Source organism: Eulemur rufifrons, chromosome 15 (assembly GCF_041146395.1).
Source record: "Eulemur rufifrons isolate Redbay chromosome 15, OSU_ERuf_1, whole genome shotgun sequence".
NCBI lineage: Eukaryota > Metazoa > Chordata > Mammalia > Primates > Lemuridae > Eulemur > Eulemur rufifrons.
The window spans coordinates 5,265,105-5,283,792 of NC_090997.1; the positions used below are offsets into that span (position 1 = coordinate 5,265,105).

At 42.8% G+C, this 18,688-nt stretch overlaps 1 protein-coding gene across 9 annotated transcripts; it reads right to left on the reverse strand.

Moving 5' to 3' along the window:
• Positions 1 to 797: 797 nt before the first annotated feature.
• On the reverse strand, positions 798 to 18,454 carry TCP11 (t-complex 11). Of its 9 annotated transcripts, XM_069487712.1 has the most exons (10): positions 18,315 to 18,454; positions 15,452 to 15,563; positions 7,532 to 7,652; positions 4,702 to 4,922; positions 4,064 to 4,210; positions 3,803 to 3,939; positions 3,322 to 3,539; positions 3,048 to 3,229; positions 1,949 to 2,112; positions 798 to 1,227 (listed from the first exon to the last, which is right to left on the reverse strand). In XM_069487712.1, the coding sequence occupies exons 6-10, from the start codon at positions 3,912 to 3,914 to the stop codon at positions 995 to 997; spliced, it is 909 nt and encodes a 302-aa protein (XP_069343813.1). In that variant the 5' UTR covers positions 3,915 to 3,939; positions 4,064 to 4,210; positions 4,702 to 4,922; positions 7,532 to 7,652; positions 15,452 to 15,563; positions 18,315 to 18,454; the 3' UTR covers positions 798 to 994. The 9 variants fall into 9 exon arrangements, with proteins under 9 accessions (XP_069343813.1, XP_069343814.1, XP_069343812.1 ...); XM_069487713.1 differs by lacking the exon at positions 4,064 to 4,210 and having other exon boundaries at positions 15,452 to 15,548; positions 18,315 to 18,444; XM_069487711.1 differs by lacking the exon at positions 4,064 to 4,210 and having other exon boundaries at positions 18,315 to 18,444.
• Between the last annotated feature and the right edge of the window lie 234 nt (positions 18,455 to 18,688).

The following is an 18,688-nucleotide window of genomic DNA, read 5'->3' on the forward strand; positions in this document are numbered from 1 at the left end:
ATAGGTTGGAGCTCTGCAATCTCAGGAGACAAGCCCAGGTCTTTCCTAGAACAACTCTCATTTGTGATGCCAACGAGAGCTCACAACCACAACTGCCCAGACTGGAAATGGGAAGGACCGGAGGCTGCTCCACCTCTGAGTGACCATGTCACCTCTGTCAGGACGCGCAGTATGTTTTAAGCTTAGAGATGAGGGAACAAGAAACTTACTGGGCTAGAGAACAGGACAGGGATAAACTTGATCCAAGGCAGTTCCTGACAAAACTGTCCAAGCCCGAACTCTGGATAACTTGCGAGAGAGCACCCATGAACTCTGAAACTTGCCCTTACCGGAACGCCTGCTTGCAGCCAGCACCCATTCCCGTCCAGCCCTAGCACCACACAACAGAAGAGGAGGCTGATGCTTACTATTACTGACTTGCTGTTGCATCGTTTGAAACCCTCAGGAGGACGTGGTCCTGGAAATGAGCTTTCTATCTTCTTTCAACCATGTTCTTCCCTGAGCTGAATTGGACAAAACATATCTCCGAGCTGACCTGGACAAAAAACAAAGGCATCCAGAGAAGCCCTAGTACTCACATTTTGGATAATTTCAGAATTCTCACAGCCCTCAGAGAAATGCTCCACCTTTAGAGAAAATAATGCTAGCACCTGGTGTCCAGGCTGCTCAGCTCTGCATGTTGACGGGAGCACATAGCCAGAGAAAAGAAAACTGAGGGCTTGTTGACTTCCCAGCTAGTTGGGGCTGAGCTCATGGGGCTTGGTCTCAGCTGCATCACAGGAAGAATGGAGGTTTTCTTGCAATTCAGAAGTTTATTAGTGAATGAGTGTGGGCCAGTTGGTGTTTACATCTTGATCCCTACAGCCCTGGTGTACTGGCTGTTGGGAGGTTGGTGTGGGGATTCATTGCTGTGCTGGTCACTGGTGATGTTACCCCAGGAAGATGATGGGCCTCTCTCCTGGGTCCAAGGTGCCAGGGCTCTGAGCCAGTGCTTTCAGAGAGACTCCACTTTTGTTTCCAGTGCCTGGGCTGGGGAGGTGAGGGTTTTTAGGATCTCAGTGTAGTAGGGGCCAAACACCTGCTGATTGTGATAGGTCACGTTGACAAATTTTTGGCCCAGTTCCGCCAGCTCTGCCTCAATGAGAGTAAGGCCTCCAGGGAGGTCTAGCAGAGACCTCTGCACACCAAGAACCAAACAGCATTTGAGAAACAAATGGATCCGCTGATCTGTGAGCAGGAAAAGACAGGAGAAAAGAAAGGGCAAACAGATTTCAGCGAGAAACATTTCCCCTGGACTCCACTCACCACATTCTGAGTTAACTGAGATATTCACCAAGCTGTCCACTCACCTATAGATAAGGAGGCTACTGTCTAGCTCTCAAGGACAAAGCAAAGATCAAAAACTAGTGGGTAAGTAAATTTCTTACTATTCAAAAGATTGTCTGCGTAGCCATCAGTTAGATCCTAGTGAGCATCTGGCATCACAGGAAGATCTTAGAGTGATCCTTCAGATGGCTAAGGTTAGGAGCCAGCTGGCCGAGCTCACAGCCTCCATTCCAACATAGAGGTAGGGGGGTCCCTACTATGGGAACATGTCTTCCAGCCTAATTCAGTATCAGTTTCTTGTTGGGGAGGGGAATGTCAAACGTCTTGGGCTGCAGTCAGAGAATGACCAACCAGTACGCCAGGGTGACTTAATCAGGTTGGTTGGACAGTATCCTACACCTAGAAGTCATGAATTCCTGGTGCAAATCTTCCTCAGAACCATAGAGTCAGTCTTTATACTGAAATGGATATATTTTCAATCCAGCATTTTGAAAAAATTAAAGGCTATACAGTGACTCACCCAATGACCATGCCTTATTTGGTAAATGGTTGCGTAACTCACTTCCAGGGTTAGGATTTACCTCTCTCCCCAGCATTCTCACCACCTCATGAGCATGCTCACCAATGACACTGCGGACACAGTTCTCCTTCTTGGCAATGTTCTGGAGCTGTCCTATCAGAGATGCAGTATTGTCACTGCTCAGAGCAGCAAGGCCCATATTCTTGAGGCTTTGATGGATTTCCTGAGATACCTGTTCACTCACAGTCAGCATAGCCTCCTCAGGCCTGGAGCATAAAAAAGAGTAAGCTGGTACCCACCAGGTGGCCCTGGCAAGGAAGCTCCACACCAGAAGCGAGGCCCACTTGAAGGAGAATCCCAGCCACCCTCCCCACCTCCGACGCCCAGCCCCTGGTAGGCAGCAGGGCCCAGTGGGCAGCTACAATGTCTTCACTATAATCCTCAAGATACCAACGATTCTCTATGTTACCACGTTCTATTCAGGAAACAAGATAAACTATAAAATCAACTCTGGGACGGCATTTAGTTCTGTCCTTGGATCTACTCAGCATTCTTTAGTCCCATGGACTTTTTAATTAATGAATTTATTTTGGGGATGGGGTCTCACTCTGTCACCCAGGCTGGAATGCAGTGGTACAACCATAGCTCACTGCAGCCTTGAACTCCTGGGCTCAGGCTATCCTCTCCTCTCACCTTGGCCCCTCAAAGTGCTGGACTACAGGTGTGATCCGCCATGCCTGGCCCTTTATTTTTATGTATACATTTTTAAGACTTGCTCAGGCATTTTCCATGGTCATTTGTCCTAACTCAGAAATTATAATTACAAACCCAGTCTTCTGATTCCTCTTTTTCCTTAGGTGTGGTGGCCCACACACAGTGGATGTTCAATCAGTATTGCTGACTGACTGACCAACTCCTGGATATCCGTAAGAATACCAGCCCTCCGTCACCTACTCAAGCAGATGATGACTCCTCTGTGGGGGCGGCAAACTGCCCCCACACTACCCTTTTTGGAAGAAAGTTTTATTTTTCTTTGTCTCGAGCCCCAAGACCACTTATGGAAAGAAACTGACAATCTTTGTAGATGCTTCCAAAGGGCCTCCTGTGGTTTGTGGTAGACAGCAAGCGATCAGTCATTACCTGCCTATGTCCTAAATACCTCATAGCATCTTGTACTCTAAAAAAGATCTCTGCCGCTTACCTGGAGTTAAAGTCCTCCAACAGGGATTTGGTTATGCGCTTCAGTTTATCCACAAACTGGGGTGAGCCAAATAAAACACTGCCAGAGAAACTACTGGCCACTAGCAAGACTGAGGCCAGGACAGTTAACTGGTGCAACTGGGACTCCAGCTCCTGCAGCCGGGTTCTGTCCATCAGCAGGGTCTGGGGACCAGGGAAGAACAGGCTGTCAGGAAACGAGGGTCCTGATGGAAGCCCTGCATACAAAACAAGGCAACGCCCCCAGACATTCCTACCTCAGGGAACTCTTCATTTTCAGGGTCCCAGAGAAGGAGGTTCAGGAAGCCCTGGGACAGCACCATTGAGGGGCTGAGGGGCTCTGGGTTGTTAGCTGCTTCATTTGGAGAGGGGCCGGCCACACTGGGGGAGTCAGGCATGTCAGGGCAAGTCGGAGGTGGCATGGTGAGGTCTGCTGCTGCTTTGGTCAGCCATTTGGTGGTGTGATTGAGGAGGCCTACGGCAGGGAAAGGGGTGTGTAAACATCTTCAGCATTTTCATGTCTGAGGCTTTAAGACCAAAGTTCTTTTCAAGATAGACTCTTGGCCAATAAATAAATGATTTAAGAGCCTTTCTGTCTTAAATAAATGTTCCTTCTCTCTCCCTTTACCTGAGGAAGAAACTTTCTATTCCTACAAAGAGACAGAATACTCTCTAACATCATAAAAGTCAGACCCAAAGTCATGTCTTCCCACTCCTGCCCTCACGTTATATACATACTAGGCTGCTCATTGAGTTGTTCCTGGAATTTGGCCCGTTCATACTGGATGGAATGTTCCTGCAGGTGGGGTTGAAGGCTCTGGATAGTGTAGTTCACCATGTCCATTTTCATGAGGCCCAGAACCTGGAAGATCCCCCTGACACACGGGGGAAATAAAATATTTATACTATGAAAGGAAATCCAGTGAGCTGGAAACCCAAACAAGGAGTCACTAAGTCACTATATTCTAGAGTTAGGAGGGGCCTTAAAACTAGTTCTACCTCCTACATTTACAGAAGATGACACATAGCCCAGGATCCAAGACCCAGGTTGAATTAGGTGAGTTAGTAGCAAAACTGGGAACAGTAAGTCTCTGGACCTTAAAGCCTCTGGTCTAGATCCCTTTTACTATGGTCATTCTGTTGATTCTTAAAAAGGGCAGTCAGTGGAAAGCAATAAATTATCATATTAACAATTCTATTTGGAAAGTGGTATTATAGGTGATGCTATTTCTGACTAATTGGGCCACGTTTTTTTTCTTTTTTAACTTTCTGAGTCTTGGTTCCTATAGCTGTGAAATAGTAGGGATAATCTCCCATCCCTGCCCCTCACAGTGTGTGAACTGGGACAAGAGAAAACCTGGAAAAGGGATGTTTTAACTCCTTGAATAAATAATTATGTATTCTAATGTCTTATTGTATTATATGGGGGGCCAGACCAATCTAAGGATAACCAAAGGCCCTGTGAGGCGATCTTTGGAAAAGAAAGGCCAACAGACCAGAGAGGAGAGAAGGAGTGTGGTCGGGTCTTCAGTGGGGAAAAACTGGTAGAGACAACGGCTATAACCCAGTGTCTGCCCCAGCTTTTCCTGGCCCAGGGGCTGCAGCAGGTTTCAGAGGGCAGGGATCAAGTCTCACACCTCAGTAACTGAGCAGGGTCTGTAACGTGTTCTAGTTTCTGCAATGCTTCGTCTCGAACCGGTGCACACAGCAAAGTCATCATGTTGAGAATGTACTTAGAGAGGTAAGGGACATCCAGGGCCCCATGTTCTGCTTTCTGCTTGAGGAAGTCCATGTCCAGAGCTTCTTCGATCTCAGTTTTTAGGCGGTTCTGGCGTGGTAACAGCAGTGACAGCAAGATCTACCCAAGAAAGAAAGTCAAAGAAGGAGTTGCATTGTGTTTAGAGCCCCAAGCTCTCTGCAGTGGGCAAACCCTTTAGCTAAAGACATCCCAGCCTATGTCTTTTAGGGATCAAGAAGTTGGGTCCCCAAGTTTCCTGTACAATATTATTTACCTTTGTTTAGGGGCCAATGATAATTTAAGGCTTAAGGGCATCAATTTCGGCACTAGTTCATCTAATAACCCACTTAACAGGATTTTGTTTCCCGTTCTGCCAAGTCGAGATTTGCTGATTTGTGTGAAGTACTTGGATTGGTTCCAGTGAATCAGAAGATGAAGCCATTACCTGGCCATTTGGGGCTCCTTACAACACTGAACCAACAGGGTCAAAAAAGAGTTACTCTGCTGGCTGGAGTAACTGATCCCAAGTACCAAGGATAAGCTGGATTGCTGCTACACAATGCGGGCAAGATAGACTATGCCTGGAACCTAGGAGATTCTCTGAGGTGCCTCTTAGAATTTCCAAGCTCAATATTAAAGATTAATGGAAAACCACAGCAAACAAACAAGAAGAACAAAACGTTTGAGGACTCAGACTCTTTGTCAATGAAGGTTTGGGTCACTGCAACAGATAAAGAACCATAACCAGCTGAAGTTCTGGCAAAGGACAAGGGAAATATGGAAGGAAGAGTGGAAGAAGGACGCCATAGATATCAACTATAGCCTTCTGACCAATTACAGAAACAAGGACTATAAATTTTCTCTTTGCTTGTTATAGGTATGTTTATTTGTATTTGCTAACCACTTTGTTCTTCCTCCTCCTTCCCATTATTGTTTTATATACAGCTTGTTGGAATTTAACTTTGCAATTTAGCCTTTAGGTAACAGAATATTCAACAAAACTGTGACTGAATTTGAGGAGCAGCCAGTGATGGATACCACAACTATTTGGGCCATGTGTCTCCTCGTTTGGGGAGAGGATGAAACTTGACAGACGGACGGCTATTTATCATTAGGCAGAAATAGAGTTCTCTTCAGGGATTCAAATGGTGCACATAGAAGCTGAGTAGCCAAAGGAGTGACTCTGCCATTTATGAATATATTGCTTCACAGCTCCAAATCCACTGTTCTTTTCTCTGCTCTGTGAAAATGGAGCTAAGACCTTTCGATATCTTTCCAAGATGACACTATATATATATATATATATATATATATATATATATATTTTTTTTTTTTTTTTTTTTTTTTTTAAATAGAGAGCGGGTCTCACTCTGTTGCCCCAGCTGGAGCACAGTGGCACAATCATAGCTCAATGCAGCTTCAAACTCCCGGGCTCAAGCCATCTTCCCACCTTGGCTTCCTGAGTAGCTAGGACTATAGGTGCCCACCAAGGTGCCTGGATTTTTATTATTATTATTTTTTTTTTTGGTAGAGATGGAGTCTTGCTATGTTGCTCAGGCTGGTCGCAAACTCTTAGCCTCAGCAATCCTGCCTCAGCAATCCTGCCTCAGCCTCTCAAAATACTAGAATTATAGGCATGTACCACTGTGCCTGGCCCCAGATGGTACAAATTTTAAGCTTTATCTGTAGAGGGTGTTATTATTTAGTTTTCTGTGCTGTATAACATATTGTCATCAACTTAGGTTAAAACAACACATACATTTATTATCTCACAGTTTCTGTGGCTCGGGAGTCCAGGCACAGTTTAGCTGGGTCCTCTGTTCAGGGTCTCCCAAGGCTGCAAAGTGTTATCTGGGCTGCATTCTCATTTGGAAACTTCACTGGGGAAGACTCCATTTCCAAGCTCATTCAGAGTCACTTCCTTACAGCTGTATGCTTGAGGGCCCCAACTGGCTGTTGGCTGGATGCTACCCCCAGGTCCTAGAAGCCACCTGCAGTTCCTTTCTATGCAGCCCTCTCCATAGGCAGTTTACAACACATTTGTTTGCTTCCTCAGGGCCAGCAGAAGAATCTCTCCTCCCAGTCTGCTAAGATGGAGTCTTATATGATGAAATGTAATCATGGAAGTGATAGCCCATTACCTTTGCCATATTCTATTGGTTAGAAGTGAGTTGCAGATCTCACCTACACTGAAGGGGAGAAGATACGAGGGTGCAGATCATTGTGGGTCACCTTAAGGCGTGTCCACCATATACTACAAAGACATTGCAAAGGCAAGAGCTTCTCTTCTGTGTTCTGGCATGCACACTGGGCAGGCTCCCACAGTGTGTGTGGCTTCTCCAGTGCTTGGCTCCCGCAGTGCACAGTGATCAGCAACGCACATTAGGCCAGCAACTTCCCCTGGCACGGCCATGCCCTCTCAGATGAGGCCCTTGGGTGTTCTATCTCAGCCCCGGAGTACGGTGGATGAACTTTAGATCTGATATTCCAGGATTCTTTAGAGTTCTCTTTACTTCTTACTAGCTATTCCTTCATTTCTCTAATTCCTTGTTATAATAATTTTTATATTAAACCTTCCCTGTTCAAATGACTATGTGATTTCTGTCTACTGATTAGAGTCTGACTGATTTATGAGCCATGTTCAGTTAAGATTTGCTAGCCACTGACACTCCAATGAGCTGGTGATGTCTAAGAACTTTATTTCTACAAATGGAAGGTCAGACACTCACCTCTTTAATTTCTTTCAGAAGTTCAAGAGCACAGCTGAAGTCAGGGGGAGCTCCTGATAGTTGCTCTTTAAGATGGTCCCAAAAAGCATTGTGCATTGTCTCCTTGACCTTGCCTTCCAGACTGTAAGAGGGTTAAATGATACCCAAAAACTGTTACAGGGTCATAATCTCCTGAGCCCAGACAGCATTTGATATGGTAAAATAGCATTACACTGACAGGAAAAGGCCAGGAACTACGTTTGAAATATAGCAGAGTTGAATAAGCTAGGATTAGACTTGGATTTCAAAACCATCAGCAAAACCTCTCAGAAGGGTTCCTTCTGATTCCAGAGCAGCCCTCCCTCTGCAGTAGGAAGAACCCTGAATGAAGAGAGGTCAGGCTGAATTTTAGCACTAATTGTCTATGCAGCATAGATGTATGACTTAGTCTTCATTTAGGTATACATATAGCATTGAACTAAACAATCGTTCATTTACTTATACTCCTAAAATCTAAGAAAAGATTTTCCTTCTTTGAAAATACCTGGATGTCCATAGATATTTCCGAAGCAGGAGGCCTAAAACTGAATTTATCATCTTCTCCCTCCAAACCTGTTCCTCTTGTATTCCCAATCTCAGTGTACTACCATCTACCTAGTTATGGGAGCCAGAAGGATGAGTCTTTTTTTTCACCTTAAAAAAAATGCAAGAAGCAAAGGCAACACAATGTAGAAAAGAGGATCTTTCAACAAATGGTGTTGGAACTACTAGGCATCCACATGCAAAAAAATACATCTAAATGTAGGTCTTACACTCTTCACAAAAGTTAACTCAAAATGGATCACAAACCTAAATGTAAAACATAAAACTAAAAAAGTCCTATAAGAGGCTGAATGTGGTGGCTCACACCTGTAATCCCAGCACTTTGAAGGCTAAGACAGGAGGATTGCTTGAGGCCAAGAGTTCGAGGTTACAGTGAGCTATGATCGCAGCACTGCACTCCAGCCTGGGTAACAGAGCAAGACCTTGTGTCTAAAAAACTAAAAATAAAAAGAATAAAAAAAATCCTAGTGAAGATAACACAGGAGAAAATCTAGGTGACCTTGGGTTTGGAATTGACTTTTTGGATAAAACACCAAAAGCATGATCCGTGAAAGAAAAAATTGGTAAGTTGGACTTCATTAAAATAAAACACTTCTGCTCTGTGAAAGACAACATTAAGAGAAAAAAAAGATAATCCATAGATTGGGTGACAATCTTTGAAAAACACATACATGGTAAAGCATATATATCCAAAATATACAAAGAACTCTTAAAACTCAACAATAAGAAAATGAAAAACCCAATCAAAATGGGCCAAAGACCTTAACAGACATCTCACCAAAGATGATATATAAAACAGCAAATAAGCATATGAAAAGATGCTCAACTTCATTTGCCACTAAAGAATTGCAAATTAAAACAGCAATTAAGATACCATTACATACCTATTAGCATGGCCCAAATCAGAACACTGACAACAACAAATGCTCATGAGGATGTGGTACAACAAGAACTCTCACTCACAGCTAGCAGGAATGCAAAACGGTACAGCCACTCTGGGGAAGACAGTTTAGCAATTTCTTACAAAGCTAAACATATTCTTACCATTCAACAAGCATGCTCCTTGGTATTTATCCAAATGAGTTGAAAACTTCTGTCCACAAAAAAACTGCACACAAATGTTTACAGCAGCTTTATACGTAATTACCAAATCTTGGAAGCAACCAAAGTGTCCTTCACTTGGTGAATGGATAAACAAACTGTCCATACAATGAAATATTATTCAGTGATAAAAAAACATGAGCCATCAAGCCATGAAAAAACATGGAAGAACCTTAAATGCATATCACTAAGTAAAACAAGCCAATCTGCAAAGGGTATGTACTGTATGATTCCAACTACATGACATTATGGAAGAGACAAACTTATGGAGACAGTAAAAAGATCAGTGGTTGCCAAGGGTTTGGAGGTAAGAGGAGGTATGAGTAGGTGGAGCACAGAGGACTTGTAGGGCAGTGAAATCACTTTGTATGACACAGTAATAGCAGATACATGTCATACATTATTCAAAATCTATAGGATATACAACACAAAAAGTGAACCCCAATGTAAACTATGGACTTGAGCTAGTATTAATAATAATATATCAATTTTAACAAATGTACCATACTAACACAATACTAACCCCCTTCTTTGGGGGCCAGGCACGGTGGCACGCACCTGTCCCAGCTACTCGGGAGGCTGAGCTGTGAGGATCGCTCGAGCCCAGGAATTCAAGGTTATCGTGAGCTGTTATCACGCCATTGCATACCAGCCAGGGTGACAGAGTGAGGCTCTTTCTCAAAAAAAGTAAAAATAAAAATAAAATAATAGGGGAAACTGCATGAGGGAGTAGAGGGGTGATGTGGGAACTCCGTATTTTCCAATCATTTTTCTGTAAACCTAAAACTACTCTAAAAAAATAAAGCCTATGAATTTTAAAAAGTGAAATTACAGGAATTTTCTCCTGTGAATGTTTATTTAAATGATGTCTCTGACCTACTGAGCTAGACCAATAAGAAGAAAAAGAACCATTTGAAAATTCTGAGGCTTTATCTAGTCATTGCCAAATAGTTATTGGTTTTCTTGAATTAAACATCCTTCCTCAGGCTGGGCACGGTGGCTCACGCCTGTAATCCTAGCACTCTGGGAGGCTGAGGCGGGAAGATCGCTTGAGCTCAGGAGTTCGAGACCAGCCTAAGCAAGAGCGAGACCCCGTCTCTACTAAAAATAGAAAGCAATTATCTGGACAGCTAAAAATATATATAGACAAAAATTAGCCAGGCATGGTGGTGCATGCCTGTAGTCCCAGCTACTCAGGAGGCTGAGACAGGAGGATCCCTTGAGCTCAGGAGTTTGAGGTTGCTGTGAGCTAGGCTGATGCTACGGCACTCTAGCGCAGGCAACAGAGCAAGACTGTCTCAAAAAAAAAAAAAAAAGAAAGAAAGAAAGAAAAGAAAAGAAACAACCACACATAGTAGCAATGCATACTCCTTGTAAAAATAATATAAGCAATACAAAGGTAAATAAAACAAATAGCCAAACTTCCTCTCCCAACATATAATCTGAATCATCAGAGGTAACTGACTATAATCTAATGGTCTAGTGTGTACTAGAATTGTTCTTAACTCCTGTCTCCTCATCTAATTTATCCAATCGATCATAAAGTTCCACAAATTCTGCTTCTTCGATGTCTGGAATCCATCCCCTTCTACCATCATTTCTTACTATTAACAGGTCCCCCTGCCTCTAGTCTTGTCCCTTTTTAATCTGTTTTCCACACTGCCACTGATTCATTCTAAAATCCACAATTTTTCTACGATACAATTCTGATCCTGATGCCATGCTCATTTAGAGTCCTTTTGGGGACCAGGTGCAGTGGTTCATGCCTATAATCCCAGCACTTTGGGAGGCCAAGGTAGGAGGATCACTTGAGGCCAGGAGTTCAAGACCAGCCTGGGCAACACTGCAAGACCTTAACTCTACCAAAAAAAAAAAAAAAAAAAAAAAAAAAAATTAGCTGGACATGGTGGCATGTGCCTGTAGTTCCAGCTACTTGAGAGGCTGAGGCAACAGCCTGGGCAACAGGGGAAGACCCTGTCTCTGACAAAAAAAAAAAAGTCCTTTGGGGCTTTGGGGGCTCCCTATCACCAGCAGGGTAAATGGCCGCTCTTCTCCAATGTATCTCCTCACCCTGTGCTCAGTCATATCAAGCTATTAGGTTGGTGCAAAAGTAATTGTGGCTTTAGCATTGACATTTGTCATTTGATATTGGAATGCATTCTTTTTTTTTTTTTTTTTGAGACAGAGTCTCACTCTGTTGCCTGGGCTAGAGTGCCGTGGCATCAGCCTAGCTCACAGCAACCTCAAACTCCTGGGCTCAAGCAATCCACCTGCCTCAGCCTCCCGAGTAGCTGGGACTACAGGCATGCGCCACCATGCCTGGCTAATTTTTTATATATATTTTTTTTTAGTTGTCCAGCTAATTTCTTTCTATTTTTTTAGTAGAGACGGGGTCTCGCTCTTGCTCAGGCTGGTCTTGAACTCCTGAGCTCAAACGATCCGCCCGCCTCGGCCTCCCAGAGAGCTAGGATTACAGGCATGAGCCACGGCGCCCGGCCCATGAAATACATTCTTAAATAAATGTGGTTATGTTATACATCATTTTTTTTTTTTTTTTTGAGACAGAGTCTCACTCTGTTGCCCGGGCTAGAGTGAGTGCCGTGGCGTCAGCCTAGCTCACAGCAACCTCATACTCCTGGGCTTAAGCGATCCTACTGCCTCAGCCTCCCGAGTAGCTGGGACTACAGGCATGCACCACCATGCCCGGCTAATTTTTTTTGTATATATGTATTTTAGTTGTCCATATAATTTCTTTCTATTTTTAGTAGAGACGGGGTCTCACTCTTGCTCAGGCTGGTCTTGAACTCCTGACCTCGAGCGATCCACCCGCCTCGGCCTCCCAGAGTGCTAGGATTACAGGCGTGAGCCACCGCGCCCGGCCGTTATACATCATTTTAATGCACATTTCTCACTTTATTTTTTTGCTAATGACTTGTTACTTGCTGTTTATTTCATATTTATTTTAGACTATGGAAATGATGTTAGACAAAAAGCAAAATCAAGCGATTTTCTTATTCAAAATGGGCCATAAAGCAGCGGAGACAACTTGCAACATCAACAATGCATTTGGCCCAGGAACTGCTAAGGAACGTACAGTGCAGTGGTGGTTCAAGAAGTTTTGCAAAGGAGATGAGAGCCTTGAAGATGAGGAGCTCAGTGGCCGGCCATTGGAAGTAGACAACAACCAGTTGAGAGCCATCACCGAAGCCAGTCCTCTTACAACTACATGAGAAGCTGCCAAAGAACCCAACGTTGACCACTGGAAAGGTGAAAAAGCCCAGTAAGTGGGTGCCTCATGAGCTGACCAAAAATTAAAAAAACCGTCATTTCGAAGTGGTCGTCTTCTCTTCTTGTATGCAACAACAATGAACCATTTCTCAATTGGATTTTATGTGCAACGAAAAGGGGATTTTATACGACAACCAGCGATGACTAGCTCAGTGGTTGGACAGAGAAGAAGCTTCAAAGCACTTCCCAAAGCCAAATTTGCACCAGAAAAAGGTCACAGTCACTGTTTGGTGATCTGCTGCCAGGCTGTTCCGCTACAGCTTTCTGAATCCCAGTGAAAGCATTCCATCTGAGAAGTGTGCTCAGCAAATCCATGAGATGCCCTGAAAACTGCAACGCCTGCAGACGGCATTGGTCAACAGAAAGGGCCCAATTCTTCTCCACGACAACGCTCAACCGCACGTTGCACAACCAGCACTTCAAAAGTTGAACAAATTGGGCTACGAAGTTTTGCCTCATCTGCCATATTCACCTGACCTCTCGCCAACCTAATACCACTCCTTCAAGCATCTCGACAACATTTTGCAGGGAAAACCCTTCCACGAGCAGGATGGAGAAAATGCTTTCCAAGACTTAGTCGAATCCCGAAGCACAGATTTTTACACTACAAGAATAAACAAACTTATTTCTCGTTGGCAAAAATGTGTTGATTGTAATGTTTCCTAAAGTGATTAATAAAGATGTGTTTGAGCCTAGTCATAATGATTTAAAATTCACGGTGTGAAACCGCAGTTACTTTTGCACCAACCTAATACTTGTAAAGAACACACCGTGTTCTACCACCATTCTGTGCCTCCATGTTGCTTCCACTGCCTGGAGCATCCTTTTCCACTGATACCACCTGGAAAGCACCTATTCATCATCTAAGATTCAACTCAAGTCCTCAGAGGCAGAATCTTCCACTATCGGCAAATCTTCCCTGATCTTCCTTAGGCAGCCAGGCAGGCACTCTGTTAAACTCTCTCTATATGCACAGCTAGGAGTGAACTTATCAGTCTCATCAGTTGTTTTATGTTATTCAACTGTCTCCCCTATAAAAGCTTCTTGACAGCAAAGACCATGCCTTATTTATCTTTATCTATATCTACCCCTAGCACCCAGCATTTTGCCTGCCACACAATAAGGACTCAATAAATGCCTGGTACATGAATGCTTGAGCATGGGATTTCCCTTAGAAACCTACTATTATAATTAATTAACATCATTCTATGTGCCCAAGGTAAAGCCAACTGCCCAATAATGGGTAACCTCAAACTCTCTCAACCTTTTCCCAATATAATTTTTTGTATCACCATACTAGGAACCCAGCTCTGAATAGTTCTATTTATCTCCCCTGCTTCATTTCTCCCTCTCCATTTCCTCTACGTGAAACACTCCTCTCCACGCCCCTCAACAACTGCCTCACCATCATCTATAACAGACCTTCACTCTCCCAGTTTCATTTTTCTCTCCCCACCTGACAGCAACGAACATACCAACCAGTGAGAGAGATGCTAGGAGATCTGAGTTTTCGGTGAAAACCTGTTCCTGGAGAAACTGTGCTCGGCATGGACACCTGTTAGCATCAGGCAAGAGCAAATCAAGGAGCACGAAGACCAGGGGAGCAACTTGTGACAGAGAAAAGACACTTTCATAACAGATTCCTTGAAGTGGCCAAATAAAACAATGTAAGGATGCAAACTAATCACAAGTTGCCATTATTTATCTGTCTGTTGGTGGGAAATTAGAACAGTTTTAAAATGTAAAATCTGGCACTGAAATTTACCCACTTAGTTGCCAATAAACCAGCAGAGCCAATTCCTTTCATACTTACGAATGGTTCTCATTTATTGCAATGTCAATATAACTAAGAAGAATCAAAACAGAGCTTGATGGGGATAGGGAAGCATTATTTATCAATAGAGTTCAGATCCTGATAAATAAATTAAGCTGATTTATGAAGGTGTAAAAACCCAAGTTTTTTTCAACCCAAGAGTTGAAAACACCACTAACAGAAAATCTTATTATCTGGAAATTGGTTCCAGGACCCGCCCCCCTTGAATACCTAAATCCACAGATGCTCAAGTCCCTGATTAAAAAATAGTGTAGTATTGCACACTCCCTTATAAACTTTAAATCATCTCTAGATTATTTATAATACCTAATACAATGTAAATGCTATATAAATAGCTGTTATACTGTGTTGCTTTTTTTATTTGTATTGTTTTTTGTTACTGTTAAAATTTTTTAATGTTTTGATCCACATTTGGTTGACTCCGTGTATGCAAGGGCCAACTGTATTGACGTCCTTGTGTCGTCCCCTCCCCTTGACTGTGGGCTGAGTTTAATGACTGGCTTTCAGCAAACAAAATGTAGATGCGGCAATGGGATGTCACTCCTGAGATAAGGTATCAAAAAGACTATGTTTTCTGTCTTGAACCCTCGACTCTCTCATTCCCTCACTCTGAGGGAAGCCAGCTTCCGTGTTTAGAGCTGCCCTGTAGAGAGGTCCATGTAGCAAGGCTGAGGGAGGCTCTGAACAAGAGTCAGCAGATTGACTGCAACCTCATGAAAGACTATAAACCAAAGGCACACAGTTAAACCATGCCCATCTTTCTGACCCACAGAAATTGTGACATAATGAATGTTATTTTAAGCTGCTAAATTCTGGGGTGATTTGTTATGCAGCAATAGATATCTACTACAGGCTACTTCCTCCAAGTCTGCCAGAGAAGGCCTAAATTCCACCCTATTTATTCCGACTATTGCTGCTTTGGTTCATTCGCTGGTTAAATAACATTTTCTTCTTCAGATACTAATAATTACAGTTATTACTCTTCTGTTTAAGTTGTTGAAACTTCTCAAATTCAAATACTGATTATATTATCAAATAAACATGCATAGTCTGATCAGAAGACATTAGTGCTAAGTAAATATGACAGGATGAGTAAAATGGAGAAGAGTCTATACCTGCTTGGAGGTACAATCTTCTCTTCCATGCGGTAATCATGATTCATCCCACTCTTGTTGCTCAGCTTGGGAACTTCGTTAACTGTCTCTGTCAGAACTGTGACAGAAAGAACTTATAATGGACAACAATGAACCCACAGAAGTCTGAATTTTTATTTTATTCAGAGTTCACTCAAGCTAGTGGCCCCCAAATTTAGAGTCATCAGACTTATCTTACACAGACTCACTCAACCATTTTAGTTATTTATGTTTTCTGAACTTTATGCCCCATGATAGTGCTAGAAACTCTCAGAGTAGTCCAGCATGGGGAAACAGAGCACAAAGAGCTAGTGTATAAAAAATAGAGTGAAACTGATTAAAAACATTTGTCTTAAAAAGTAAAATCATAATTATAGTAGCAAAGAAACAATAATTTGTGATTTGCAAAAGTAAATATTTATCTAAGGATATTAAAAGTCCACTTTCCTCTTCTGCCTCTAATGCTACATACAATGAAAGCTAAATTCTCCCTACAGATAACACTCAGATGTTATTGAATAGTGCCAAAGTCATTTGGTCTTCTAAAGTAGCAGTTTCCAGATTTTAGGATTTCACAGACTAATAAAATTTCCAAAAATTTTAAGCAACTGACAACGTGCCAACTTTTTGTTTTGCCAAGTATGGACAGTGAAACAAGGAATAAAAAAATCCACTCTACCACCACCGAAATCATCATTTCATAAAAAGGAAATACAGTTTAACCTCCAAAAAAGCAGAAAGGAAATATTGTCAAAATAAAGAACAATCCTTTAAATTCAATCAATACAGCTTTAGGAAAACTCATTACAGTCTCTTTATATAGTAATTTCATTTTGCTGAACATTACTAAGAATTTTGTCACAGACCAGCACCAGCATTTGGCAAACACTGTTCTAACTTCTTAGTACAGGCCCATAGTACAGCTGATAGCATTCTCACATAATAGGTATATATGGCAGTTATAATGATTACTTGGTATAAAAAATGAAGTTGCACACAATAAATCATATTTTCTCTCTCTTTCAATGAAGCTTCATAATTTGGCCTCAAGCTGTGAAGGGGATTTAGAGGAAGTAAGATTGGCCATGAGTTGACAATTATTGAAGCTGGGTGATGCATAAATGGGAGTTCATTATATTAGTTGCTCTACTTTTATAAATGTGTAAGTTTTCTATAATAAAAAGATTAAAACGTGTAAAAATAAAAAATACAGTTACTGTAGAAAAGAGGTTACATAGGAGAATGCCCTTGTTCTCAGAAAAATACATGATGAAGTATTTAGAGGTAAAGTCGTAACTTTGTATCTTCCACAAAGGGGGGAAAATATATATATATGGAGATAGAAAAACCAATATAGCAGAATATTAACAATGTGGGCATTCACTATTTTTTTTTAACTTTTCAACAGATTTGGAATATTTCAAAATTAAAAGTTACAGGGATTGTAGACCTTTATCAAAAATCCACTGGATCCCTGCTTAGGCAAACCAAGGTGAACTGATCCTTAAGTAGATGGTTGAAGTTCCCTTTGTTTTATACAGCCTCTCTGAAGTCTTTAGTTCTAGCCAAAATAGCAAAACACAATCAAATATGTAAATAGACTCACCGTTAATTCACTAATGCTAAGTGAGAACTAAGAGAAAAATCTCTAAAAAGAGATTGAGTTACGACAGCTTACTGAAGGACTGAAGGAAATATACGCTGAAACACTTTCCAACTACAACAAATCCAAGTCCATAGCCTGCATTGACAAGACTATTTTGTTGCTCAAAAGTAACATAGCACTAAGCAACTCCAAAACGGTTCTAAAATTCAGGAAAGAGGAAGACTCAAAGAGAAATCAACGATAAAACGTAACTAAAATAGGTTTTAAAAATCCAGAGCCCAAGGACAAAGAAATTTTCAAATAATACAGTAATTTAATCAAATCAACCTAATACATAAAATTTCAAATTTATTTTTTTAAGAAAGGATTTGGCTATTCATTTTACTGAGAGTTGTTTCATCTATGGATTCATTTAAATAGCCGCCTCAAGAACTTAAATTGTATTTACAAAAAAATTGACTTTCACCCCACATCAGGTTTTTCTCTGTCCAATATGCGCGGAATATGCTGCCATTCTGTTAACCAGCAGCGACCCCACGTGGCCACAGGAGAAACAAATCTGATTCAATTTAGCAGCCGGGCCGAGAACCAATTTCTTGTATTTAAATCTTCAAGAATTTTAGCTCAGGTTGTTGCATGTACACAGCTCTTCAGACTGATGACTGGTTGAGTTCCCTGGAGATAATTATAAGAGAAACGCAGCAGGAGTCCCAGTGAGATTGGACCTACCACGATGTGGGGAGGAGACCTCGTGCCCCAATATGAACACAAAAGAACCTCTACTACAGTACAGAGCTAAAGAATATGAGCCCAGGGCAGTACTACTTCTTGAGTCAACAAAAAACACAATTCCTTTCCGGGATCATTTGGGTCTTTTAAAAATCGACCCCAGATATCTGCCATTTTCCACCTACAAATTCAAAACACAACAATTCAAATGCCTTTGAACTGACTCAGCCTCGAATTTTGTCAGATTCAAGTAATCACATTGGATCAATTCTTTCCCCAGGACCAGACTCTCTGAAGACCTCTGGTCAACAGGGGGCCTAGGGCCTGTAAGTCAAGACGGTGGGGGAGACAAGGAGAAGGGCAAACAAAAGAGGGGGAAGGCCAAGAGAGAAAACTTGGCGGGTGAGCGGTCTGCGGGTCCCCTGAACAGCGTTGGAGCCCGGGGCAGTGGGTTCCTTCCAACGGGTCCCACCCTCCCTCGAGGGTGGCCAAGGGGACTGCTGGACCTACGCGCAGGGGGGTCCTCGGGGCCGCTCTTGTCTTCCTGAGTCGGTCCTGACGTTTCAGGCTTGCAGGACCCGCTCTCTGCATCGCCAGGGTCCTTCGGGGGCACGTTCTCCTCGACGTCCGGCATTTTGCTGGTGGTATCTGGGCTGGGGAGAAACGGCGCGCTGTGGGCATCGGGGAAGGGGGCTCCGCAACCGCCAAGGAGGGCCCTCGGACCCGGCCTGGGGGCGAGGGGCGGGTGAGCCGCTCCAGAGTCTGAGTCTCTCGGGGCGGGGAAAGACCGGGGGCAAAGGAGCCTGGAGGAGCAGGGATGGGGGACCAGAAAGAAGCCGAGTGCTGGGCCGCAACGAGGAAACTGAGGTCCGAGGCCCCTTCCT